Here is a 21,335-nt window from a genome sequence, read left to right on the forward strand (position 1 = left end):
GAAATTGTAAAGCTAGTGCAGGAATGCAATTGTTTTAAAATAATCGTTCTAAAAAATGTTTAATTAGGTGAATAGCGTCTACAACAAGTGTGTGCTTAATTAAACATTTCAGAAGTTAATTTTCTGTTACGTTCCTAGACGCACAAAGGGATTTATACGTGGGATGTAAAATATGGGAACATATTAAATCAACAATTACCAGCTGCTGCTGCTCAAGTGTTTACATTATTTTCTCTCTGGGTAGTAACTTTCATGCTTGAGAGACATGTTGATGATTATTGTTGATTTTTAAATGCAATTTCCCCCCCCCCCCCTCCTCCACAGCTGTTTTGGATTTCGAAAGCATCAGTGACCAAGCGGAAGCCATGTTTAATGGGGTGTAAGTATACACGAGTATACTGCTCCTTCAGCAAATGAGCGCATCGGTGTAAATCGGTGGTGGGTAACCCTGCGCCCCTTTGGAGCCCCTCATTGTGGCCTGGTCTAAGTGTGTCTATGGGTGAAGCCTGGTATCTTGACGAGTGCACAAGCATGATGCCAAGCTTGCGGCCTATTGAGCTGAAGGGGAGGGCTGCACGTGTGGCCCACAAACTAGTCTAGGTTGCCCGTCACATTTGAAAAGGCCCAAGACTTTTATACCAGAGTAGTGCACTTAACGAAATTAAGAAATAGTTTAATGGAGGGGGTAATGCCATGGCATAAAGGTTGGTTCTGTGATCTCTTTCCTGTGGACGAAGATTGCAGAACTACTTCTAAGATTCGTCTGACCTTTTCAGCCATACACATGGTGGGGGGGTAGGGCGAATTTTATTAGATTTTTGTACATAGTCGCTTGTGATGCGGCGAAGACCAGTGCCCTTGACACACGCGCGAGAAGCCGGTTAAAATCACCAGCAGCTGTGAATACTGGATTCGAACTCTGCATCGGTGGCACCGGCTCTGTACCGAGTCACCTCCACGTGGAGATTCTATCACATTTATCAAACAATTTTCTGCAATTGTAAATGCACGTGCGGTTCGTGTCGTCACCTCGGTGGTGTCGTGGGGGTTGGCAGGGAGGAGAACGCGGCTCTGGACCTGGACGAGGAGGGTGGCCGCATGTTCCTGCGGGTGCTGCTGCACCTCACACTACACAACTACCCCCCCCTCGTCTCGGGGGCCCTTCACCTCCTCTTCAAGCACTTCAGCCAGCGGCAGGAGGTGCTGCAGGCCTTCAAGCAGGTGATTTCACCCCCCCCCCCCACCACCCACCTGCTTCAGATTGAATGAAGCCCTTGTAATGTTTGGACACTTTGGGGGTTGCACAGGAAGAAATAAAAACTTCCTATAATGCGCCTTTTATTTTTCCAGAAGAGGCTCAAACCAAGACAGAGCATTGTACATTAAATGTGCTGGTCACATGACATGCGTGCAAGGCACACAGCGCCCATCGTGCTCTGCGTGACATTCATGCACGGCATAATGGGAGTTGTGCCTTCCTGCTGTTTGTGAGCGCACCTTTTGTGTGGCTCTATAGGAAAGTGTTTGGGGAATGGGATTGAATCGTGCCGGAAGATTATTATTTTTTTTTTTACCAAGACGTGTTGGATTTGAATTTGCATCGTCCCCCTCTCGCTCTCTTTCCTCGTGCTTGGGCAGGTCCAACTGCTGGTGACGAGCCAGGACGTGGAGAACTACAAGCAGATCAAGACCGACCTGGACCAGCTGCGCCTTCTGGTGGAGAAGTCGGAGTTGTGGGTCCACAAGGGGCGGCAGGAGGACGAGGAGGGCGGCGGGGGTGGCGTGGACCTGGGGGGCCCGTCTGGACTGGGCACCGATGGGGACACCTCGCAGGTGAGTGAGTGAGTGCAGAGTTGGCAATCTGATTTCAGAATCCTCCAACCCAGAACCGGCTAAAACGAGTATTTGTGGAGGGCTAACTCTCCAGCGCACGTAACATCAATGGACCCTGCTCGGGACGTGGAGCTTCAAATATTTAAGTCGATGCCCTTCCGTAAGTGTCCGGCTGACCTCCATTGACCTTGGTAATTGAACAATGGACATGGTCAGCGGGCAATTATAAAGACTCGCGACTTCATTAATTTGCTTTCACGAATATGTAGTGGGAATCTATTTTTTTTTAGTTATTTACGTGATGTGTTCCATGATGTGCCTGTAACATCTGGCAACCCAACAGTAATTGTTAAATGCATAATTGCATGCTGCTAATTTAACGTGCTCGAATCTGTTTTTTTTGACTGCCTTGATTATTGTAAGAGTAATTGTATTCTGTTCAATAACATATTGCCATTAAATAAAAAATAATTAAGCGATGATGAAGTGAGTTTCTTAAGCTCTGATGCAATTGATGAAGACTCACAAATGCAATCCAAATAAAAAAAAAATATCTCTTTATATTTTGTAGGCTGCAGACAAATCTTCACATACGAAGTCGGCTAACATCAAAAACTACACCACGATCCAAGAGGTAAGACTTAGTCATTTCAAAGTCCACCGGAATATTTAATATTTCTGCTCCCTGCCCCATGAGCTTTGTGGTTGGGGGGGGCTCCTCTCGCAGTAGATTGACAAAAGGGTTGTTTATGTGAATCGCGTCTTGTGGTGGCACTGCAGATCTTGGCACTGTGGAAGGGTTTTGCCATAGAAGCCCCACACATGGGCAAGTGGAAAAAAATACAAAAGGACACCTAAGAATGGACAACATAGAGCGTAACCTACACTTTGCGACCAATATTATCCATAATAACGTTTTTTTTTTTTTACTACATCTAACACCGAAAAAAACCCTTTACTTAACGAAGCCAAAGAGAAATGTTGACGCTGCGTCGGCACAGACAACAGACAACTCCACACGTGCGTCAATAACCCTACCTGTTTAAAAAAAAAAAAATCTGTAGCGGGCAATGAGGGCCCCCCCCCCCATCCTTTCATAGCAGAGAGACGAACCGAAGACGAACGTCGCTCGACCCCAGTGGTGTGAATTTTTTCGATTTAAAGCTTTCGTGACTGCAGGGATTCATCTTCTTGGTTCTTTCGGTAAAGTCACGTAGAAGGGAAGTAATAAAATAATAAAAATAAAACATAATAATAAACTAATTCTCACGACGTTTCGGCCACAACGCAAGCAGCCGTCCTCAGGTGAAGAATGAAACACCACCAAGCTTGGAGTGTATATTTAAGCTGGGTTGGAGGGGGGGGAAGAAGAGCGCCTTGACAAAATAATTTGCATATCAAGAGGAATTTAGCACATTAATGGCAAATGCGTAGGAGGTTGGTCGGGGGGGGGGGGGTTTCAAAGTCATTATGTCCCCAGCGGTGTGCGTGTACACGAGTCTTGCGCGCGCCCTTGCCGCCCGCACGCCCCACAGGTGCTGCAGCGGCTGAGCAAGCTGTGCATGCAGGACGGCTCGAGTGGGCGGCGCAACCGCAAGCAGCAGCAGCGGCTCCTCCGCAACATGGGGGCGCACAGCGTCGTGCTGGAGCTGCTGGAGATACCCTACTCCAAGGTTGGCGATGCCCTCCATTTGCGTTTGTTGTCTCTTTGTCGGCTACATATTATTAACATTCCTTCCCTTTGATAATTGTTTTTTTTTACCCTTCTATCTGGCAACAAAACTGACATCTTTTTTACAAGGAGTCATGTTTACATAGACCACAATACCTGCAGTCATAATGCAAACAAAAAACATAACTCTGATAATATATGCACTGTCCTTGAAGTTGATTGGTCCACACCCGAGACAGCTTTTCTTAGAGCCTAGTCTCACATGGGTTGGACCAGATGACGCTACCCCCATCCCCTCCCTTTGATGCTGCTAATCCTGCATAATGCACGGGCATAATATGACTTTGAAACCCCCCGCCCACCTCCTACGCATTTCCCATAAATATGCTAAATTCCTCTTGATATGCAAATTCTTTTGTCAAGGCACTCTTCTTCCCCCCTCCAACCCAGCTTAAATATACGCTCCAAGCTTGGTGGTGTTTCATTCTTCACCTGAGGACGGCTGCTTGCGTTGTGGCCGAAACGTCGTGAGAATTATTTTATTTTGATTTATTTTTATTATTTTATTACTTCCTTTCTACGTGACTTTACCGAAAGAACCAAGAAGATGAGTTGTTGTCTGTTGTCGGGTTGCTTTTTTTGCAAGGCCTCTTGACGATCGGGCCTGCCCTTCATGTCCATCGTGCAATTCGATCAATTGTCGATTTGGGGTGGGGGCGGGGGGGGGGGTGCAGTCAGAGGGGGGTGATGATTTTATTTGTGACTATTAACATTGTGGTCTTCAGTGGCTGGAGGTTGTTCATGCGAACCCGTTCACATGTAACGGGAGAATTGAAAATATTTGGTTTCTTCACTCGAGATTCGACTAATGCTTCTTGAGCTTATTAATCCGTTTAATTTTTATTAATTGTTTTTGTTAAAAGCCAGACGAGGTTACTTCATCACAGCTTCCTCTGCCTGTTTGGTCTTGCGCAGAGAATTTATCTGGCAACAGACAATCCACATAAATGTGGGGCTTGACACTGGAACCTCCAGGCAGAGTTACTGATTTTCTATCGAAAGAAACCATTAAAATAGTCGCGTAAGGTGCGGTTAAGAACCATTCCCACGTCTTCCGAGACATCTGGTCAGTGTGGAGGAAGAGGCCCAAAATAGCCTCGATAGGGGGGAGAGTGGTGGGTTTCAGAACCCTCCCAAGAACAGAGGGCGCTCATGCCAGCAGTGGAGTAAGCTCGTGATGTCAGGGCAGTTCCATTTACCACCTTTACCATCTCTCTACATACACGCACACAAAAAAACACAGGCAGAAGACTTCCGAATGAATGACATCATGAGGCTGGCCCACGAGTTCCTGCAAAACTTCTGCAGTGGAAACCAACAGAACCAGGCACTGCTCTACAAACACCTGCATCTCTTCCTGAGCCCCGGGGTGAGTTTGGCGCAGTGCGTCTAAGTTTATTTCGTTATATTTTAAACCAGGTAAGACCTCAAGAGACCAAGTCTGTCTCGTTGGCAGAATGTCACCTCCTAGGGCATTTGTCTGCCAGTAGGGGGGGGGAGGGATTTAGGAGGCGATGTTTGCTAATTGTAAAATCCCAATTGAGTGATTTGCGGGTTATTTTCGAATTCGACAATCGTGGATCGTGATGCCGGCACACAAACGAGCCTGCTCTTGTGAATGATGTCAAGGGGATATTTTTAATTTCCACTGAAGCAGATGGCGAGTAGTAGCACCATTATCGTTTTGTTGTATTTTCCCCCACACCTCCGATTTAGCATGGTTGGCTATGTACGGTGCGAAAATAAGTTCTACAAACATCCATTAAACCTGCAGTAGTAACCAGGGCGGCCACTGGATTCGAACCACGAACCTAGCAAACGTGCTGCGGCTGGGCCGTGTCATAGGCCAGTTGGGAACTTCCAACCAGGTGGGGGGGTGGGTGGGTGGGGGGGAGGGAGGAATGGAGGGGGACGACGACATCATGAACATTTCCATATTGTTCACGTCATGGCTCAAGTTTTCTACTGCATGCGCTTCGGAAGTACGTTTTGGCCAGTCAAGCGGTGTGGCAATAACAATTAACGTCACCAAGAAATGAATGACAATTAATACTAAAAGTACCTTTCGGACGCTGTGCAGAAACGACTTTCTATCGCGCAATGCGGGGGAGACGGTGTCGTAGAGACGAGCCGCAATGAGCAATTACATAACTTTAAACCATAAAATTACATAACTCTAAACCATAAAATGAAAGATCGGGTTCAAATTGGGTAATTGATTTAATACCGGAATGTCCCATACAGCCAGGACTGTTCTCTCAGCTCATCATTGTCAAATTAATCATCTGTTCCACGTCGAGACCATAATTAATGTTCGCCCAAAAATAATTCAAAACCCGAGACCCTCCCTTGTAATCAAGTGCTAAGCAGGTTAATGGAACGAGGGACTCCCTTGGGTAAGCGTCGTCCAGGCTTCTCCTTGTCCACACCGGAACGCAAATGTGCCACGGCGTTCCCCGTGGTTTGTAAATAACTGACTGCCCCTCCCTCTCCCCCCACACCCTGTGCGAGTACAACTCCAAACTGGGTTGTTGATTAAATTGGCCTCGTCCCCGCTGTTACATCCAGCAATGCAGACCTGCCATGTCGTAAATGTATACATAATCACGTTTCTCCTTTTTGCAAACGGTCGTAACCAATTGCACTTCAAATGTATACCGAATCGCATACGTTTTCGTGGTTAAAGAAAGACTAGGACGTGGGGTGAAAGTTCAGATGTTGGTGAAATGTAAGACATCTTTTTTTTCCAGACTTGTGGGGATCATGGAACGGTTTGGACCACTTTTGGCAAACTGGTTTCCGTTTGGAATATTCGGTCCAGGCCAGATCCACATGACTAGAATTATCATTCTATTCAAGCAGTTGTGAAGATGATGTTTTTTTTTATGCAGTGGTTGTCATTAGTATGCTATTAACCTGGGTGACCTGAGTTCAATTCCATGCCATGGATAACAGCAATGGTGACTGATTATCTGAACCAGTCCTGGACCCCTCACACTCCACTGTAACCATCAAGCACAGGCCAGCCTGGACTGACACGATGTGGGGGAAGGCCTTCATTCAGCAGTGGGATTGACAAAGGGGACCCTTTAAAAATGTATCCTAAACTTTTACTCCGTTTTAAGGCACTCTTCCAGGAGGTTACTGAATTTGAATAATTACTTAAAAAGAGATTCGGCCAAACAATTCAATTACATTTTGAACACGTGCGCACGCTCTGTCTGCACAAAATGAAGCATCCATTCCGAACCCTTTGGCGATCTTCTTTGTCACCATTATCATCCTCTATATTGAAAACGAGTTTGTCAGAAGTTTTTTTTTGTATTTAGTTTGTTTGTTCTTCCCCCACACCTCCCTGATTTTATCACGGTCGACTACGTACGATGCAAGCCCACTCTCCCCCCCACCCTGCTTTAAACCCAGCTGCAGAGTGTTCAGGAATGAGATCCATAGAGTTTCTGTACCCCCCCCCCCCTCCCCACGCATCTTGATTTGTGCTCTGTACCGGGCTCCTTTTTGTAAAAAAATATATGTATTTCCTCTTCCCTTTTGCCTCTGGCCCTCATTGCAGCTTTTGGAGGCGTGCACGATGCAGGCCATCTTCCTGAACAACACGCAGCTGTGCGGCGAGGTGACGGACCGCGTGGTGCAGCACTTTGTGCGCAGCATCGAGACGCACGGCCGCCACGTGCAGTACCTGCGCTTCCTGCAGACCGTTGTGCGCTCCGAGGGCAAGTTCAACAAGAAGTGCCAAGACCTGGTGATGGCTGAGGTGAGGGGGAGTAGGGGAGATGGGTTGTGTGGGTGGGTGCCCCCAGCCCATCTCTCCTAGCCCACCCGTGCCCTGCATCTCGGTGTGTGTTGGGAATTTCAGAAATTGACGTGATTCAAAAGTGCTTGGTCAAGGGCGAAGCGCCACTCCCGCCGCCTGGCTCTGTCCCAGATCGTGTTTCGGTGTCGTCGTAATCTGCAGCATTGAAAGCGTGATGTTAAAGGGAGTGGCACGTCGCTGCTGGTGGAAGCGCCTCCACCTGCTAGAGGGAAGCTCGAGCGAGAACTTGGTCTGCTCTTCCATGCTGTATGTATGCTGAACTTTTTCGCAACGTGCTAATCGTAAGTGCGGGGGGGGGGGGCAGTGGAAGGACGACAAACTAAACGCAAAAAAGCCGTTCTAAAGAAATAGTTTTTAAATCCTTTATATTAAGTTTGCTTGCTTACGACCGTGCAAATCTTTCGGTCGTTTTAACCCACTTCCCGTGATCCAATCGAGCTGACATTTTCCACACAGACTCGTTGTGCGTGACAATTAATGTTCGTGAAAATTTTTTTCCAAAATTTTACACTTTTTAGGACAAAAATATTATATTTAATTACCAATTGCTTAATGGTGCAATGCAATCATCTGACCCATAGGTGGCAGCCATCTCAAGCCAGAGGACGAGAGGACTCTAGCCGCCACGCGTATAAAGGATTTATAGTGGAAAAACTTAGTTTTTACGGGTTATACTCGTTTCGACCTCTAAAACGCCGCTTGTTGTGTCGCGCGCTGTGGAACCCCGCAGTTGGCGAGCGCCGGCGAGGAGGTGCTGGTCTTCTACAACGACCGCACGTCCTTCCAGACGCTGCTGGGGCTCATGTGCTCGGAGCGCGAGCGCGAGGACCGCGCCGGAGCTCTGGCGTACCACATCACGCTCGTCGAGCTGCTCGCCTCCTGCACCGAGGGCAAGAACGTCTACACGGAGATCAAGTGCAACTCTCTGCTCCCGCTGGAGGACGTCGTCCGTGTGGTCGTGCACGAGGACTGCATCCCTGAGGTGCTGCAGGGTTTTTGGTGGTGCTTGTTTGTTTGTGTCGTTTTTTGTGAAAATTCCGTCACGGTTCCTATGATCACTGTTTGATTGCTTTCATGGCTTTATTTTGGTGATTTCGATGAGTTTATTGGTTTAGCCATGTTTGTTTGTTGTATGGAGTAAGACTGATGGTCTTAATCTAAATTGACTTGTGGTTGTTGTTGTTGTTTGACTTGCATCCCACTGGGATTTTTGCACACAGCATTGGTGTACGGTGTTTTTTCTGCAATATTTTGCTGTCTTTTCTTGGATTTTCTGTTTGCACTTAGTCACATATTCACTTTAAGATGTTTTCTTGTTCATGTTTTTGTTTGTTGCAGTTGCACCCGATTTCAAGAGCCGAATGGCTCACAGGGCTAGGGCTACGCCTAATAAATGAACTTGAACTTGATCTGCCCTGCACTGCCCACCTCCCCACCCCCTGGCCATCCTGCCACAGTTTCAAGCGCACGTAGCCTGGCACAAGCGCCGTGGTGATGCCCACCGCCACTTGGTGGCGAGCGGCGGTTGTTGTTGTTGTAAATTACAAAATAATGCGCGGCGGGTGTGCGTGGCAGATCAAAATCGCGTACGTCAACTTCTTGAACCACTGCTACGTGGACACGGAGGTGGAGATGAAGGAGATCTACAACAGCAACCACATGTGGAACCTCTTTGAAAGCTTCCTCGCCGACATCGCCACGGTAAGAACCTCGCGGTGACGCGCGCCGGGGTGGGAACGCTCCGTCGGCTCGGTGCTCGTGAGAATCTGAATATTTATTCTTACTGGAGGAATCCAATGTTAGCTAATGAAAGCTGTGTTTTTTCTTCACAGATTCTATTTGTGATTTCTGATGGGGGGTGGGGGGGGTGGGGGGGGGGTGGGGGGGGTGGTTTGAATGTAGTGCCGGCATATTTATATGGCTAATTTCAGAATTGCATCATAACCCATTCGTTTTAGAATGGTTGTCACGTAATTCGGAGTTATTGGCCACCTAAAGGAACTGCTCAAGCTAGGCCTACCGACAGGTGACGTATCTGATCCGAGCCCGTGGACTACAACCAACAACATTAGCATGCAAGCTGGCAGACCAATGCATTAAGGGTGCATATATTTTTGATAGGGGGATTCGAGCGCACGAAGAAAATGTGTTTTGCAGAAAACAAATTGCGACTCTCATTGTATCCACTCAATGCGGGGACCTGCAGGCTCGTGTAGAGGTCCGTTCCAGGCTTTGTAGGTACTCTCTTGACAGCAATTCCCCCTCCAAGCAGTCTGGCATGCCTATGTAGGGCATACTCTTAGGTTTTTCGGTAAAGTCACGTAGGTAAAAAAGAAATAGTAAAAATATAATTGAAGTAATAATAATAATAGAAATATCCCCCTTCCCCTCCCCCCTTAAACTTGTATTTAAGAGCTTGACTCTTGGAATTTTGCCTCACTTGAGACAGTAAATTTAGCTGTGACGGTTCCCACCTGATGACGGAGACTTGTGTTGCCTCCGAAACGTCGTGATTTATTCTTTTAATTCTATTATTATTTCAATTATATTTTTTATTATTTTTTTTTACCTACGTGATTTTACCGAAAAACCTAAGCGTATGAATCCTTGCAGTCACGAAAGCTTCAAATCTAGAATCGTATAGGGCATCTTCATCTTTCGCTTTTGAAATGTCCGTCATAGGTGTGCAGCCCCAAGAAGCAGCGGACGCATGGCGACATCGCGCTGGAGACGTACGTCTCGGAGACGATGATGAGCATCGTCTCCTCGTTCTTCAGCTCCCCCTTCTCCGACCAGAGCACAAGTCTGCAGGTCTGACGGCTCGCCACGCTATCGCACCGCAGCGGGGTTGGCATGGGCTCTCTGGTACAAGAAGTACAATGGGCTCAGGTTTCCCGCCGTGCACTATCTCCGTCGGCTCTCGCCTCGCAATTTCCACGTGTCGATGGCTTTGAATTTTGAATTCGCACTTCTGGTACAATGCAGGTCCGGGTGGGGAGGGGGCAGGGCACGCACACGTGCAAATCGCAGCCACCTGACTACGAAACTTTTCTTTTGACTGCGACTCAACACGAGCCCAGTACAAAGCAACCGGTCACAGTACGCGGGAGGAACAGAAACTCCGCGAGCGAAAAACACGAGATGGGTGTGCCAGCGCTTAACGAGGGGGAACATTTCAGGTTCTCTGCCCCGCCCAAGCGGGGACATGAAAGCTCGTATGGGGGGAGGCAAGGATGAGGGGGAAGATGACTACCATAATGGGGGTGTAGAGAGGGGACCTGACTTTGCCACCCCAACAGTCGCCGCCCTGGGCAAACTGCTCCGTTGCCCATGTCTCAAAGCTGGCAGTGCCAGGGCCCCCCCAGCCCAAACAACAGTGCTTAACACCCCCCACCCTTCACCGCTGCCTGTCTGTGGCTTGCCACCTTGACCCCAGTGCAGTTTCAACGCCTGGACATGCAATCGCTATGCCACTGCTTGCACAGTGGGACGTGTGTGACTACCTTGCAAAAGATTGCCTGGTGGCTCTGGGGTAAGGACCCTGAGCCAGTACCACCTGAGATCTTGAGTCTAAATATGTGATTCATCAATGTGAGATTTAACAGCTTTCTAGTGTCCTTGGGTTGATGTTCTCAGCCCAGTTGCAAATTATCGCACGCAAAAAGTCAAGGTAATTTTTCCACTTAATTAGGCAAATTTCTAGCTGTGAGAATGTAAATGTTACTTTTGCTACGTGACGAACGGTCCTCCTTGCTCCACGTCTCATCAGGTGTGCACGCACGGGGGGGTGAGAGCCGTCGGTTTTAGCTCGTGTCATTAATCCGCATTCGCTTGCATCTCTTGGCCCAGCACGCGCTCTACAGCCAAACGGGGGGGGGGGGTGGGGCCCGAGTCGTCGTAATGCTCTTTGTCTTCGTTACGCGTCCCGCAGGCACGGCAGCCGGTGTTTGTGCAGCTCCTGCAGGGCGCGTTCCGCGTCTACCACAGCCAGTGGCCGACCCTGATGCAGAAGGCCAGCGTGGAGGGCTGCATACGCTGCTTGGCAGAAGTCGGTCGGTACTCCGCTGAGACCACGATTCATTTCTCGGCTTTATTCGGACGTGACTGCGTGCGCCACGGTTTCCTGCACCCGTCACACCCTGTTTGATTTGAAAACAACTAATTTTCTATGTTGACAATTTATTTTTTTGGAACCACTTCTTGTGTTTAGTTTGTCTTTTCCCCCCCGCACCCCCGATTTGTAGCATGGTTGGCTGCGTACGGTGTTTAATAATAAGTTCTACACACAATATTCTTCTTGTCTTGCCAGGTTATTCAAATTACATGAAGGTTTCTCCACTCTTCTCGGCCTTTCTTGCCACAACTTCCCTCCATCTCATCCGTGGCTGTGCTCTTTATCTCTTGTCTGTCATTTGAACCCGGCCGATCAATTTTTCCCTTTTCCATCCGTCTCGTGCGATCAAACCGTCGCAATGTCGTTTGGATTTCTACACTCCCGTGGTTGGTAAAATTGGGGGGGGGGGGGGAAATTTACAAAATTCTCATCATCCATAATCAATGCGTGATTTTAATTGTGACGAACCACTCGGTGCCTCCAGGTGAGCCAATCTACATTGCTCCATATCTGGCATGGATGTCTTATCTTGGCAGATTTCCTCCTTTCGTGACTGCAGGGATTCATCTTCTTGGTTCTTTCGGTAAAGTCACGTAGAAGGGAAGTAATAAAATAATAAAAATAAAACCTAATAAAATAATTCTCACAACGTTTCGGCCACAACGCAAGCAGCTTCCCTTCTACGTGACTTTACCGAAAGAACCAAGAAGATTTACTCCTCTTTGCTATCGTCTCTTCTCGCAACATGTCCCCTGCCTAAGCTTGCTCACTTTTTTTTTGACCAATGAAAATTACGTATTTTTTTTTTACATAATGTCTTCCCCCAGTCCAAAACTTACATTTTTGCAAATTATTTTAATAAAATTGTCTTTTCGCACAGCGAAAAGCCGCACCATAGCGATCCCCGTGGACCTGGACAGCCAGGTGAACTCGCTGTTCCTCAAGCCGACGCACCTGGTGCAGAAGACGGCGTTGAACTGGAAGATCAACGCACGGGCGTGCGCAAGGGGGGCACGGGAATCCATCAGCTCTGCCTCCTGGGACTACCGCAACATCATCGAGCGCCTGCAGGTGCGAGGGCTGGCGTGTTGCCGGTGGGGGAGGGGGGAGGGTGTTGGTGTTGGTGGATCCGGGCCCAATGAGTGGAAAAAGACAAAACAACCTTGTTAAAATCTTAACTGGGGGAGGGTGGTTATTATTGTGAGGTTCGGTGTGGCTGAAGCACGCTGCTAGCAATGAGCCTTTGTTGTGTAGACTGGTTGAACTGGGAGGTTCCAAGAGTTGTTAAGGTTGCGGCTGATGTAAAGGTGCGTGTAAATGGGACGCAAGCTTCCTTGTGTTGCCTCCGAAACGTCGTGATTTTTATTTTATTTTTTATTTTACTTTCATTAATTTTAAAATTTTACCAACGTGACTTTACCGAAAAACCTAAGAATATGAATCCTTGCAGTCACGAAAGCTTCAAATCTAGAATTGGGGGGAGGGTGGTTGAGAATGGTAGTCGAGGAAGAGGTCATGGATATTGGAGGAGGAGGTCAGAGGTGGGATTTACTGCGGGGCACGGCTTGAGCCCCGCCGCGTGCATCTCTGCTCGCAGGACATCGTGTCGGGCCTGGAAGTTCAGCTGAGGCCGCTGGTGCTGGCTGAGCTCTCGGTGCTGGTGGACGTGCTGCACTTTCCCGAGCAGCTGTTCCCCGAGGGCTCGGAGGGACGCGACAAATGCCAGAGCGGAGGCTTCATCTGCAAGTAAAGCTCCGGCCGCAACTGGCGAACGTTCCTCCGGCCCAGCTCTCCCCGGCGTGTTTTCGGGTCATGCCCCCCCCCCCTTCCGCGGTTCGCATCACATCCCTGGTGGGGCTGACCTGGTTGCAGGCTCTTACTTATCGAAGTGAGGAATCTCATCATGAGACCTCCTTTGCCAGTACCAAAATATACTAATAGGGGTTTTTCCCCTTTTTTTTCTGGCAACAAAACTGACACCTTTTGCAAGGAATCATGTTTACATTAACCACAATACTTGCAGTCAAATGCAAACAAAAAACAATACTCTGATAATTTATGCATTGTATTTGAAACTGATTGGTCCACACCAGAGACAGCTTTCTTTAGAGCCTAGTCTCATATGGTGTTCGACCAGATGACGCCGAAAGGCGCACGGTTCAAAGACAACGCACTGCCAGAGTAATGAGAGCTCGGGGTGAGCAGCTACATCATGGGACCTCCTTTGCCAGTACCAAAATATTAGAAGTGAGGAATGTTGCGCGAACGTGAAATCCAAAAGTATAGAAATTCTGTTGAGACCTTAACGCGAGTGTGGAACCTAGACCAGCAACACAGTGTGGGTCGGGCTGCATGTGGCGATGTTGTGGCTCGAAATGTGGTGGTGGCCACGGTGGGTTGGTGGCATAGGAGTTGGCACGACCCGCACACCCCACCCCAAATGGGGGCGATGTTGACTACCTTGCCTGGTATACAGGAGGTTGTGGATTTTATCCTGATCCTGGCACCTGTTTGGAGGGAGTTTGCGTGTCCCTCTCCCCTTGGTCGTGTAGATGTATATCTGGGTCCTTCGCTTTTTCTCCCTCCACATTTTAGATGCATGCGTTTTAGAGTATTTGGCTGCTATTAGATATCCACATGATAAGCCACTTTGTTTCGAGCTATCATTTGTGGCCAGGTCACTTCTGAAAAAGAGCTGTATAGCTCGGTGTGCCTTGCCTGGTAAAATTACAATTGTTTAATAGTTTAGCTTAATAGATCCTGGGTTTTAACCATTGAAGCCAACTGTTAATTCCACTCTCTTGAAATGTAGGGTAGTGGTCATGACATGACTGTTAAACTAATATTTTCATTTCTCAGAGCTGGAATTTAGCCATGAAGAGCTTCGCTTAACCAAATAATGTGGCTGGTCTTTTAACCTCGGATCTCAACGGTGTCAAAACGATTTTACTACTCCATGAAGGCAACGGAGGGGGGTAGCACATCTTGTTTCCTCCTCCCTGTTCCAAGGCTCATCAAGCACACAAAGCAGCTGATGGAGGAGAACGAGGAGAAGCTGTGCATCAAGGTGCTCCACACGCTGCGGGAGATGACCCAACAGGACCTGGACTTCAAGGAAAAGGTGGGTGGGGGGATGTTAGGTGTGTCGGTTAAAGGAGAGGGGTGGTGTGTTTTTGGAGAGTGAGGTGAGAGTGGTGGTGGTGTACGAGTTTGTTGGGTTGGTACGAGAGAGTCACCCATGCTTCCATCACCCGGAGTAGTTTGTGTGGTGTTCATTCGGCTGGGTGTGGTGGGTGGGTGAGGTGTTGGCATAGTGGTCGTAATTCCAGGTGGGTGGTTTCGGAGTGTGCATGGGTTGATTGTTTCGGAATGTTGGCGAGGTGATGAGTTTTCCGCAATTGCCAAGTTTATAATCAAACAATTGTCCATTTCACGAAACTTGGTACGCTTACCGAATAGTTACTATTTAGTTCTATGAAGATGCGGGTGGGTAGATGAGTGAATAAGTGATTTTAAGAGTGGATTGATTCCTCTGGTGGGTGGATGGGCAGGTGTGTGTCTGTGCACCACAACGAGCAGAGCGCCGGGCGGCTAAAACACAGCAGGTAGTCGGGGGCACAGGTGATGCATCTGCCAGTCATTTCAGTTGGTCAACCCATGGGAAGTGGGTCTGTCCCGTGACGTCCTGCAAAACGGCCTTAACGTGCACATAGCCTGGCACAAATGCCACGGTGACGTCACCGTCACTTGGTGCCCAGTGGTTGCTGCTGCTAGAATGTGAGTGTAGTAGACACGAGTGGAGGCCAACTCGGGGTTAGTGGAGTGAGCCGTCACCTTTTGCACAACGTTTATGAAAAATGTAGCTCAGCTGAAACTGACGTGTGACCAAGTCCCCTCCCTGATCACCCCCCCCCACCCAGCCTGTGCTCTCTGCCTTTCCACTTCTGCCGTTCTTCTCCGTCTCGTATGGTGATTGGTTGATTTGTTAAACCCTAGCTTGTGAATGGTGAGAACCAAGAAGCGGTGTTGGGGTGGGGGGGGTTTGAAAATCAAAGCGTTGATTGTGTTGCCGATCTCCGGCGTCTTTTGAGGGGTACACCCTTGGCATCGCTCGAACACTTGGCAAAGATAAAAACGATCCACAGAGGGCAGCCTTGTCAAGCACACGTGCTTGCGTTAGGACCACGTTTTGAATTTATGCGTGGGGAGCGGTGGCGCAGCAGCGAGCGCACTGCACTACGAACCCGGCGACCAAAGTTCGATTGCAGCCAACATCGGTAACGAATATCCGAACCGGGTCGAAGGGCTTCCCTAGGTTGACTCGGCCTCAAATGAGTTACCTAGTGTGGTGTGTAAACATCAGCACGAGTGAGATGACAAAGGTGGCTCGGCATGGTGCTGGCCACCCACCCCCTCGTGTGTTGTACGGTCCTTAATAGGTGCTCACGAGAACAGTACTTGCCCCAACAGTCTTTTTTAAATGCTATAAGGTGGCATTTTTATAAATGTGATTGTGTAATTTACACACGAACATTTTTGTGTTGTGAAATTATGTGCTCATCACCTATGATAATGCATTACCGTTTGTCCGCTTTTTTCCAATGCAAACTGGCTATGTTTGTCTGTCGGTGATAAAGAATATTCCAGGCATAACTGGCCTGGTCTAGTGGTGCTATAGTGTGCACATCGTGAGCGTTGTTATACGTGTGCACTTAATGAATGTGAACAATATGGGGCACACTTTTTTTTTATTACGCTTTTTACTTATTTACAAGTAATGTTGAAAGTGTAAGTAATGCATTGACTCTGGCTATCTCCATCCTCTCAGTCTGACATTCAGTCATGCTAACTGCCATGAAGATGATCCAATATATATGTAACATTTTCATGTTAACGTGTTTGCAACTAGGCACTTGCTATATGGCAAATCAATCATTGATGAAGCTCACTCGTGGCCTATGTGGCTTTCATCCTAATAGATAAAAAAAAAAACTTTCCATTAAATTATGGCACCCAATTGATGCGCTGTCAGCTTTAAAACGGTCTCTCTGCTAATCGTCATCACTACTACATTATCTATTTTACCAGGTAAGACCCACTGATCGATATAGCTCTTTCAGAAGCGACCTGGCCACACATGATCGTGGACATTCAGGGCAGCAAAAATACTCTAAAATGCATGTTTCTAAACCATGCTCAGTAAATTGCTGGATGAAAGCCCCTCCCCCCTGAGCTTGTGGTTACTGTTGCACGTATCGTTATTTTGCCACTAGATGGCAGATGCATCACACTTATCAAAAAAGATGGCAGGAGCCCGTGGGCAACCGCACGAGAAGTGTCCAAGGTGTAGAGGCCTCTTCGTGCGGACGACTGCTGTATGGACTGAACTGTGGCACTTTACGAGTGGGCAGAACGACAACGGCCAGTTGATGCGTTGACTCAAGGCCCCCCCCCCCCCCATCTCTCATGCTGGGCGGTTGATTTTTAAATCGGCGTTAAGTAGGAATTGACTGGGGTGCCGTCGTGGCGAGATGTTAACTACCTCGCCCGTTATACAGGACGTAGTGGGTTCGATCCCGACCGTGATGATGCTTGTATATTTAGAGTTTGCATGTCTCTTTCCGGTTTCGTGTGACTTTTTCGCCGTGTCCTCTGGGTTTTCCCTCCACGTTTAGAAACATGCGTTTTAAATTTCCACGTAATGAGCTACTTCGTTCAGCTATCATTTGTGTCCAAGTCTCTTCTAGAAAAGAGCTATATAGCTCTTATCTGTTAAAATACAAAATTAGTTCAGATTTTAGAGTTGAGCATGTATTTGTGGACATTGGGGATAAATGTGGCAACTGTTGAGTTAAATAACCCGTGACAAGTCTCATCCGAAATGCCTGTGCCTGTCTGGTGCCAAAAGTGCTGATGTAAGATCATAAAGCAATGTGTGTGGCCTTATTTACCACATGCTTAAGTGAAAGCAATAGATTTTTGTCATGCTCTGGAGCATCCGGCGTCTTGCGCAGACCTAGCTCCTTCAGCCTTCCATCCATTTGGAAGTTCTGAAAGAAGCTCCACTTTTAAAAGTGGTTCGACATTGACGGGGGTTGTGAAAGCGGTGGTTCCGTCATGGCTCAACAACCATCCGAAAGACTTCTACGCCGCTGGCATTGAGAATCCTATCGCTCACTGGAACAAGTGTTTTTTTCTTCCACCTCCAACTCAGCTTATATATAAGCTCCTAGCTTGGCAGTGTCTCATTCTTCACCTGAAGACGGCTGCTTGCGTTGTGGCCGAAACGTCGTGAGAATAGTATTTTATTATGTTTTATTTTTATTATTTTATTACTTCCCTTCTACGTGACTTTACCGAAAGAACCAGGAAGAACAAGTGTTTTTGTTAATATATTGTGATGCGCAGAGAAACGATCTGTTTTGATCGTAGTAAGTGTTCTGGAACTGTCATCTCCGCTTATTGAAAAATGCTCCCACTGAGGTGGTGGCACTTGCACCTAACATTTCCTTTTTGAGTTCTCACGATTTTAGACGTCGATTTTCATCGTAATCGGCTACCTTGTTCGTGGTCGGGAACCCCTATTTAAAAACAGCGGCCGCACCCGCGCACCCACATCCTGACTCCCCTGAAGGCCGAAAACCCCTGTCCAAGTCACGCCCGGCATTACAAAGCTGACGTCAGTTACATCACCCAGCCCCGCCCATCTCCTCCCATCCAGTGACACGTGGGAACACGGGTGAGGAAAAACATTTTCCTCGGCAACAGTTTTTGTAATCGCCAATTTTATTTATTTAAATTTCGATTTAAAGCTTTCGTGACTGCAGGGATTCATCTTCTTGGTTCTTTCGGTAAAGTCACGTAGAAGGGAAATAATAAAATAATACAAATAAAACATAATAAAATACTATTCTCACGACGTTTCGGCCACAACGCAAGCAGCCGTACTCGGGTGAAGAACAGGTGACCTGCTTCAGCCAGACGGAACCACAGGTCTGTTCTTCACCTGAGGACGGCTGCTTGCGTTGTGGCCGAAACGTCATAAGAATTGTATTTTATTATGTTTGTTTTTTTTACCCATGAGAGCGGTATTCTAATTCATAACTTACATAATCTACTATCCCAGCGCTGCTTTCCATTGACCTGCAGTCGTGCTGCACCAGCAGGAGCTGCGTGCGCGCGACTGCTGATGGCTCGGCACGCGATTGGCTCGGAGACTCGCAAATCTAGGACGCGCTCTGGGTGGGACCCCGTTTTTTTTGCCGGCACTGTTGCATAACCTCTCCCCCTCGTGTGTCCCCCCCCCACACACCGAGCCAGGCACGGCCAAGCGCCGTCACACGCGGTTCGATTGTTAAAATGTAAAAGCCTGCACTTTGGCGTGACCTGCTTCAGCCAGACGGAACCGCTCTCTGAAAGGCGACTGTTTTGCCAACCTGGGATTTTGTGACCTTTATAGTTTATCCTCGGCAATTAAAATATCCTATCGCCACTGCCAGATTGTGTGCGCGTGTGGAGCGGTGTTGGGCATGCTGCACTACAAACCAAATGACAATGTTTTTTAAAATTACCAGGCATAGATTTCACCAGGTAGGTAAGTTGTCAGAACCTGTCCTTGGCCTCCGCTAGGATGATTTGGCCTCATGAGTACCTGCTGCGGTGTGTACAAATATTAGCAATGTGGTAAGGGACATCCAGGCGTGGTAAATGGTCCACACCAGCCTCGTGCGCTGTATCGACCGCCAGTGCTTGTGAACGGCACTTGCCCCCCCCCCCTCAACAGCCTGTTTGGCTATTTGGGAATCCTTGTGTTTCCCTCGTAAATCGTTGATGTAACAATGGCAGGGTGATTTTATTTCCCCCCGGTGAACTGAATGAAAATTCGGGCCCATGCTGCATGATTGAAATTCGATCTTAAAACATTGCTTCTTTCGCATTTTTACAATGGTATTACCAGCCGTGCAAACGGGCAAGCTGAGCGTTGTACTAATCGCACAAACCGTTGTGTGCTGTGCCAGCCTTTGGCTAAGAGCACTTGCATCTGCATTCTTTGCAGACCGAATTGGGAGAAACCTCGTGTCCTGAAGAAAATCATCAAAGTCTTGTAAATAACAATCATCCAATGTGTGCAGTTTTCATAGTGATTCACGTAAGATGCAATGCAGTTACTCACGAGTTCACCTGGCCTCATCTCAAACAAGTTTTAAAACTGTCTAAGTCCCCCCGACCCCCTCTTCACTGAGCGTTTAAGTCTTCAGAGTTTCATACCCAAGAAGGCACGGTCACAAATCCGCCGTTGACGGGAAGAAACTCAACTCGGGCACGGTCGGTCCAGTTAGTCAGTTTGACGACTTTTTTTTTGTTTTTGCCACCTTGAGCGGCGGCGGCGAACCTCGATTCTGTTGTGTTTTCACCTAGCAGGGGATGATAGAAACCCTCACACGCGGTGGCGTAGAAAATTGTCAGATCGACCCACCGGCCGTGTCTCCCACCTCCCACGCTCCGTTAATGTGTAACGCGACGATTGCCTGCGAGCTCTCGCCGAGACCCTGGCGGTGTCAGTCTCCGACGTTTTATTGCCGTGCGGATATTTCTGGAGGATGCGTGTCTCTCTCTCTCTCTTTCTTTATCGGGGCGGCCCCGCTCCGTGGGTCGGGGGAGACGCGCTCCCGTGGCCGGTTTCGTTTGTGTGGGGTGTTTCTTTTATTGCCGTGTCGGGCGTTTTGGGCTAACTGTGTGTGTGTGTGTTCATTGTCGCAAGAGACGTCTCTTGTTGGCACGTCCGCCTACGATGCGCGGCGTGGGCGCAATCGCCGGATTTCAGACCCTCCACTGTCTATAAACACCCCAGGGAATTGCTGCTCTGCGTGACAGAGGACAATTAATTTGGTTGCTCCTCGGCAACGCTCTCGTGTAGATTACACCGTCGTCATCCGTGGCGGCAGCAGCAGCAGCGATTGCCTATCCACTTCTGGATGGAAGCCCCTGCATGCAGGGCACCGTCTCTCATGGTCTTTTGATGCACCAATTCGTATAGCTCCTGCACATTAGCTGAGTTCATCGCTCCATCTCTTGCCGTGGTCGTGCTTTTTAGACGCATTTGCTCCCTTTGGCTGCCCATTTGGTCAGCCGTCTCAATTGTCTTTTCGGTCGTCATTATGTCCAGATGTGTGTCCTGCCCCAAGACCATTTGCTTTTTCTTAATTGGTAATAAAAGCAGATTACTGTGAGCTTATAAAAATATAAGTTTCATAAAGCCGTCTGAGCATTTAATTGAATACATAAACCAGTCATGCGAACTGTTCAGTCAAATGCGCTGAAGTTTTTGAAAATCGGCTTTTGCAAGTGGTGGTCACGACGGTGTTGAAGTTCCCACTGAACAGATGGCATTCAATCATAGCTCCGAAATGATGCGAAATTATGGTTAACTTATAAGTGTACTTTCTGTTTTTTAGTTAAATGAGTTAAGAGGCAAGGTAGTCTCTCATTAGGCAAATGGGCTGCTCCTAGGGTGTTTTCGAAGCAGCAATAAATCGGGCAGTTGTCGAGACTTGTGATCGGCTAATTGCTGTTCATAGTCGAGGTTTCGTTCGCGAGCGTGCTCTTCTGCTCTCGCATTCCCCTTTGACCGACGCAGTTATACTACCAACGGGTGAAGCGGAGGGGGGGAAGGGGGTTACGTCATCCCCTGAGAATGAAACCGTGGGTGGTGGTGGTGCAGCCCCTGGGACTTTCCTCTCCTGGGTAACCTTCAATGTCACAAAAAACAAGGTCCCACGCATGACCGCGCGAGCAAATCTTCTAACTGAACAACCCCCCCACAC

General features: G+C 48.1%; 1 protein-coding gene across 2 annotated transcripts in view; it reads left to right on the forward strand.

Moving 5' to 3' along the window:
* LOC144729404 (inositol 1,4,5-trisphosphate-gated calcium channel ITPR1-like) overlaps positions 1-21,335 on the forward strand; it is a 154,616-nt gene that overhangs the window by 64,784 nt on the left and 68,497 nt on the right. For both annotated transcript variants that reach the window (XM_078609666.1, XM_078609667.1), the window contains exons 25-38: positions 325-379; positions 1,056-1,221; positions 1,639-1,833; positions 2,405-2,467; positions 3,369-3,506; positions 4,809-4,934; positions 7,137-7,337; positions 8,128-8,379; positions 8,973-9,098; positions 10,080-10,208; positions 11,329-11,449; positions 12,392-12,582; positions 13,109-13,257; positions 14,521-14,632. In XM_078609666.1, coding sequence (XP_078465792.1) covers positions 325-379; positions 1,056-1,221; positions 1,639-1,833; positions 2,405-2,467; positions 3,369-3,506; positions 4,809-4,934; positions 7,137-7,337; positions 8,128-8,379; positions 8,973-9,098; positions 10,080-10,208; positions 11,329-11,449; positions 12,392-12,582; positions 13,109-13,257; positions 14,521-14,632 — 2,024 coding nt within the window. The remainder of the gene's footprint in view (positions 1-324; positions 380-1,055; positions 1,222-1,638; positions 1,834-2,404; positions 2,468-3,368; positions 3,507-4,808; positions 4,935-7,136; positions 7,338-8,127; positions 8,380-8,972; positions 9,099-10,079; positions 10,209-11,328; positions 11,450-12,391; positions 12,583-13,108; positions 13,258-14,520; positions 14,633-21,335) is intronic.

Source organism: Lampetra planeri, chromosome 32 (assembly GCF_965212315.1).
Source record: "Lampetra planeri chromosome 32, kcLamPlan1.2.h2, whole genome shotgun sequence".
Taxonomy (NCBI): domain Eukaryota; kingdom Metazoa; phylum Chordata; class Hyperoartia; order Petromyzontiformes; family Petromyzontidae; genus Lampetra; species Lampetra planeri.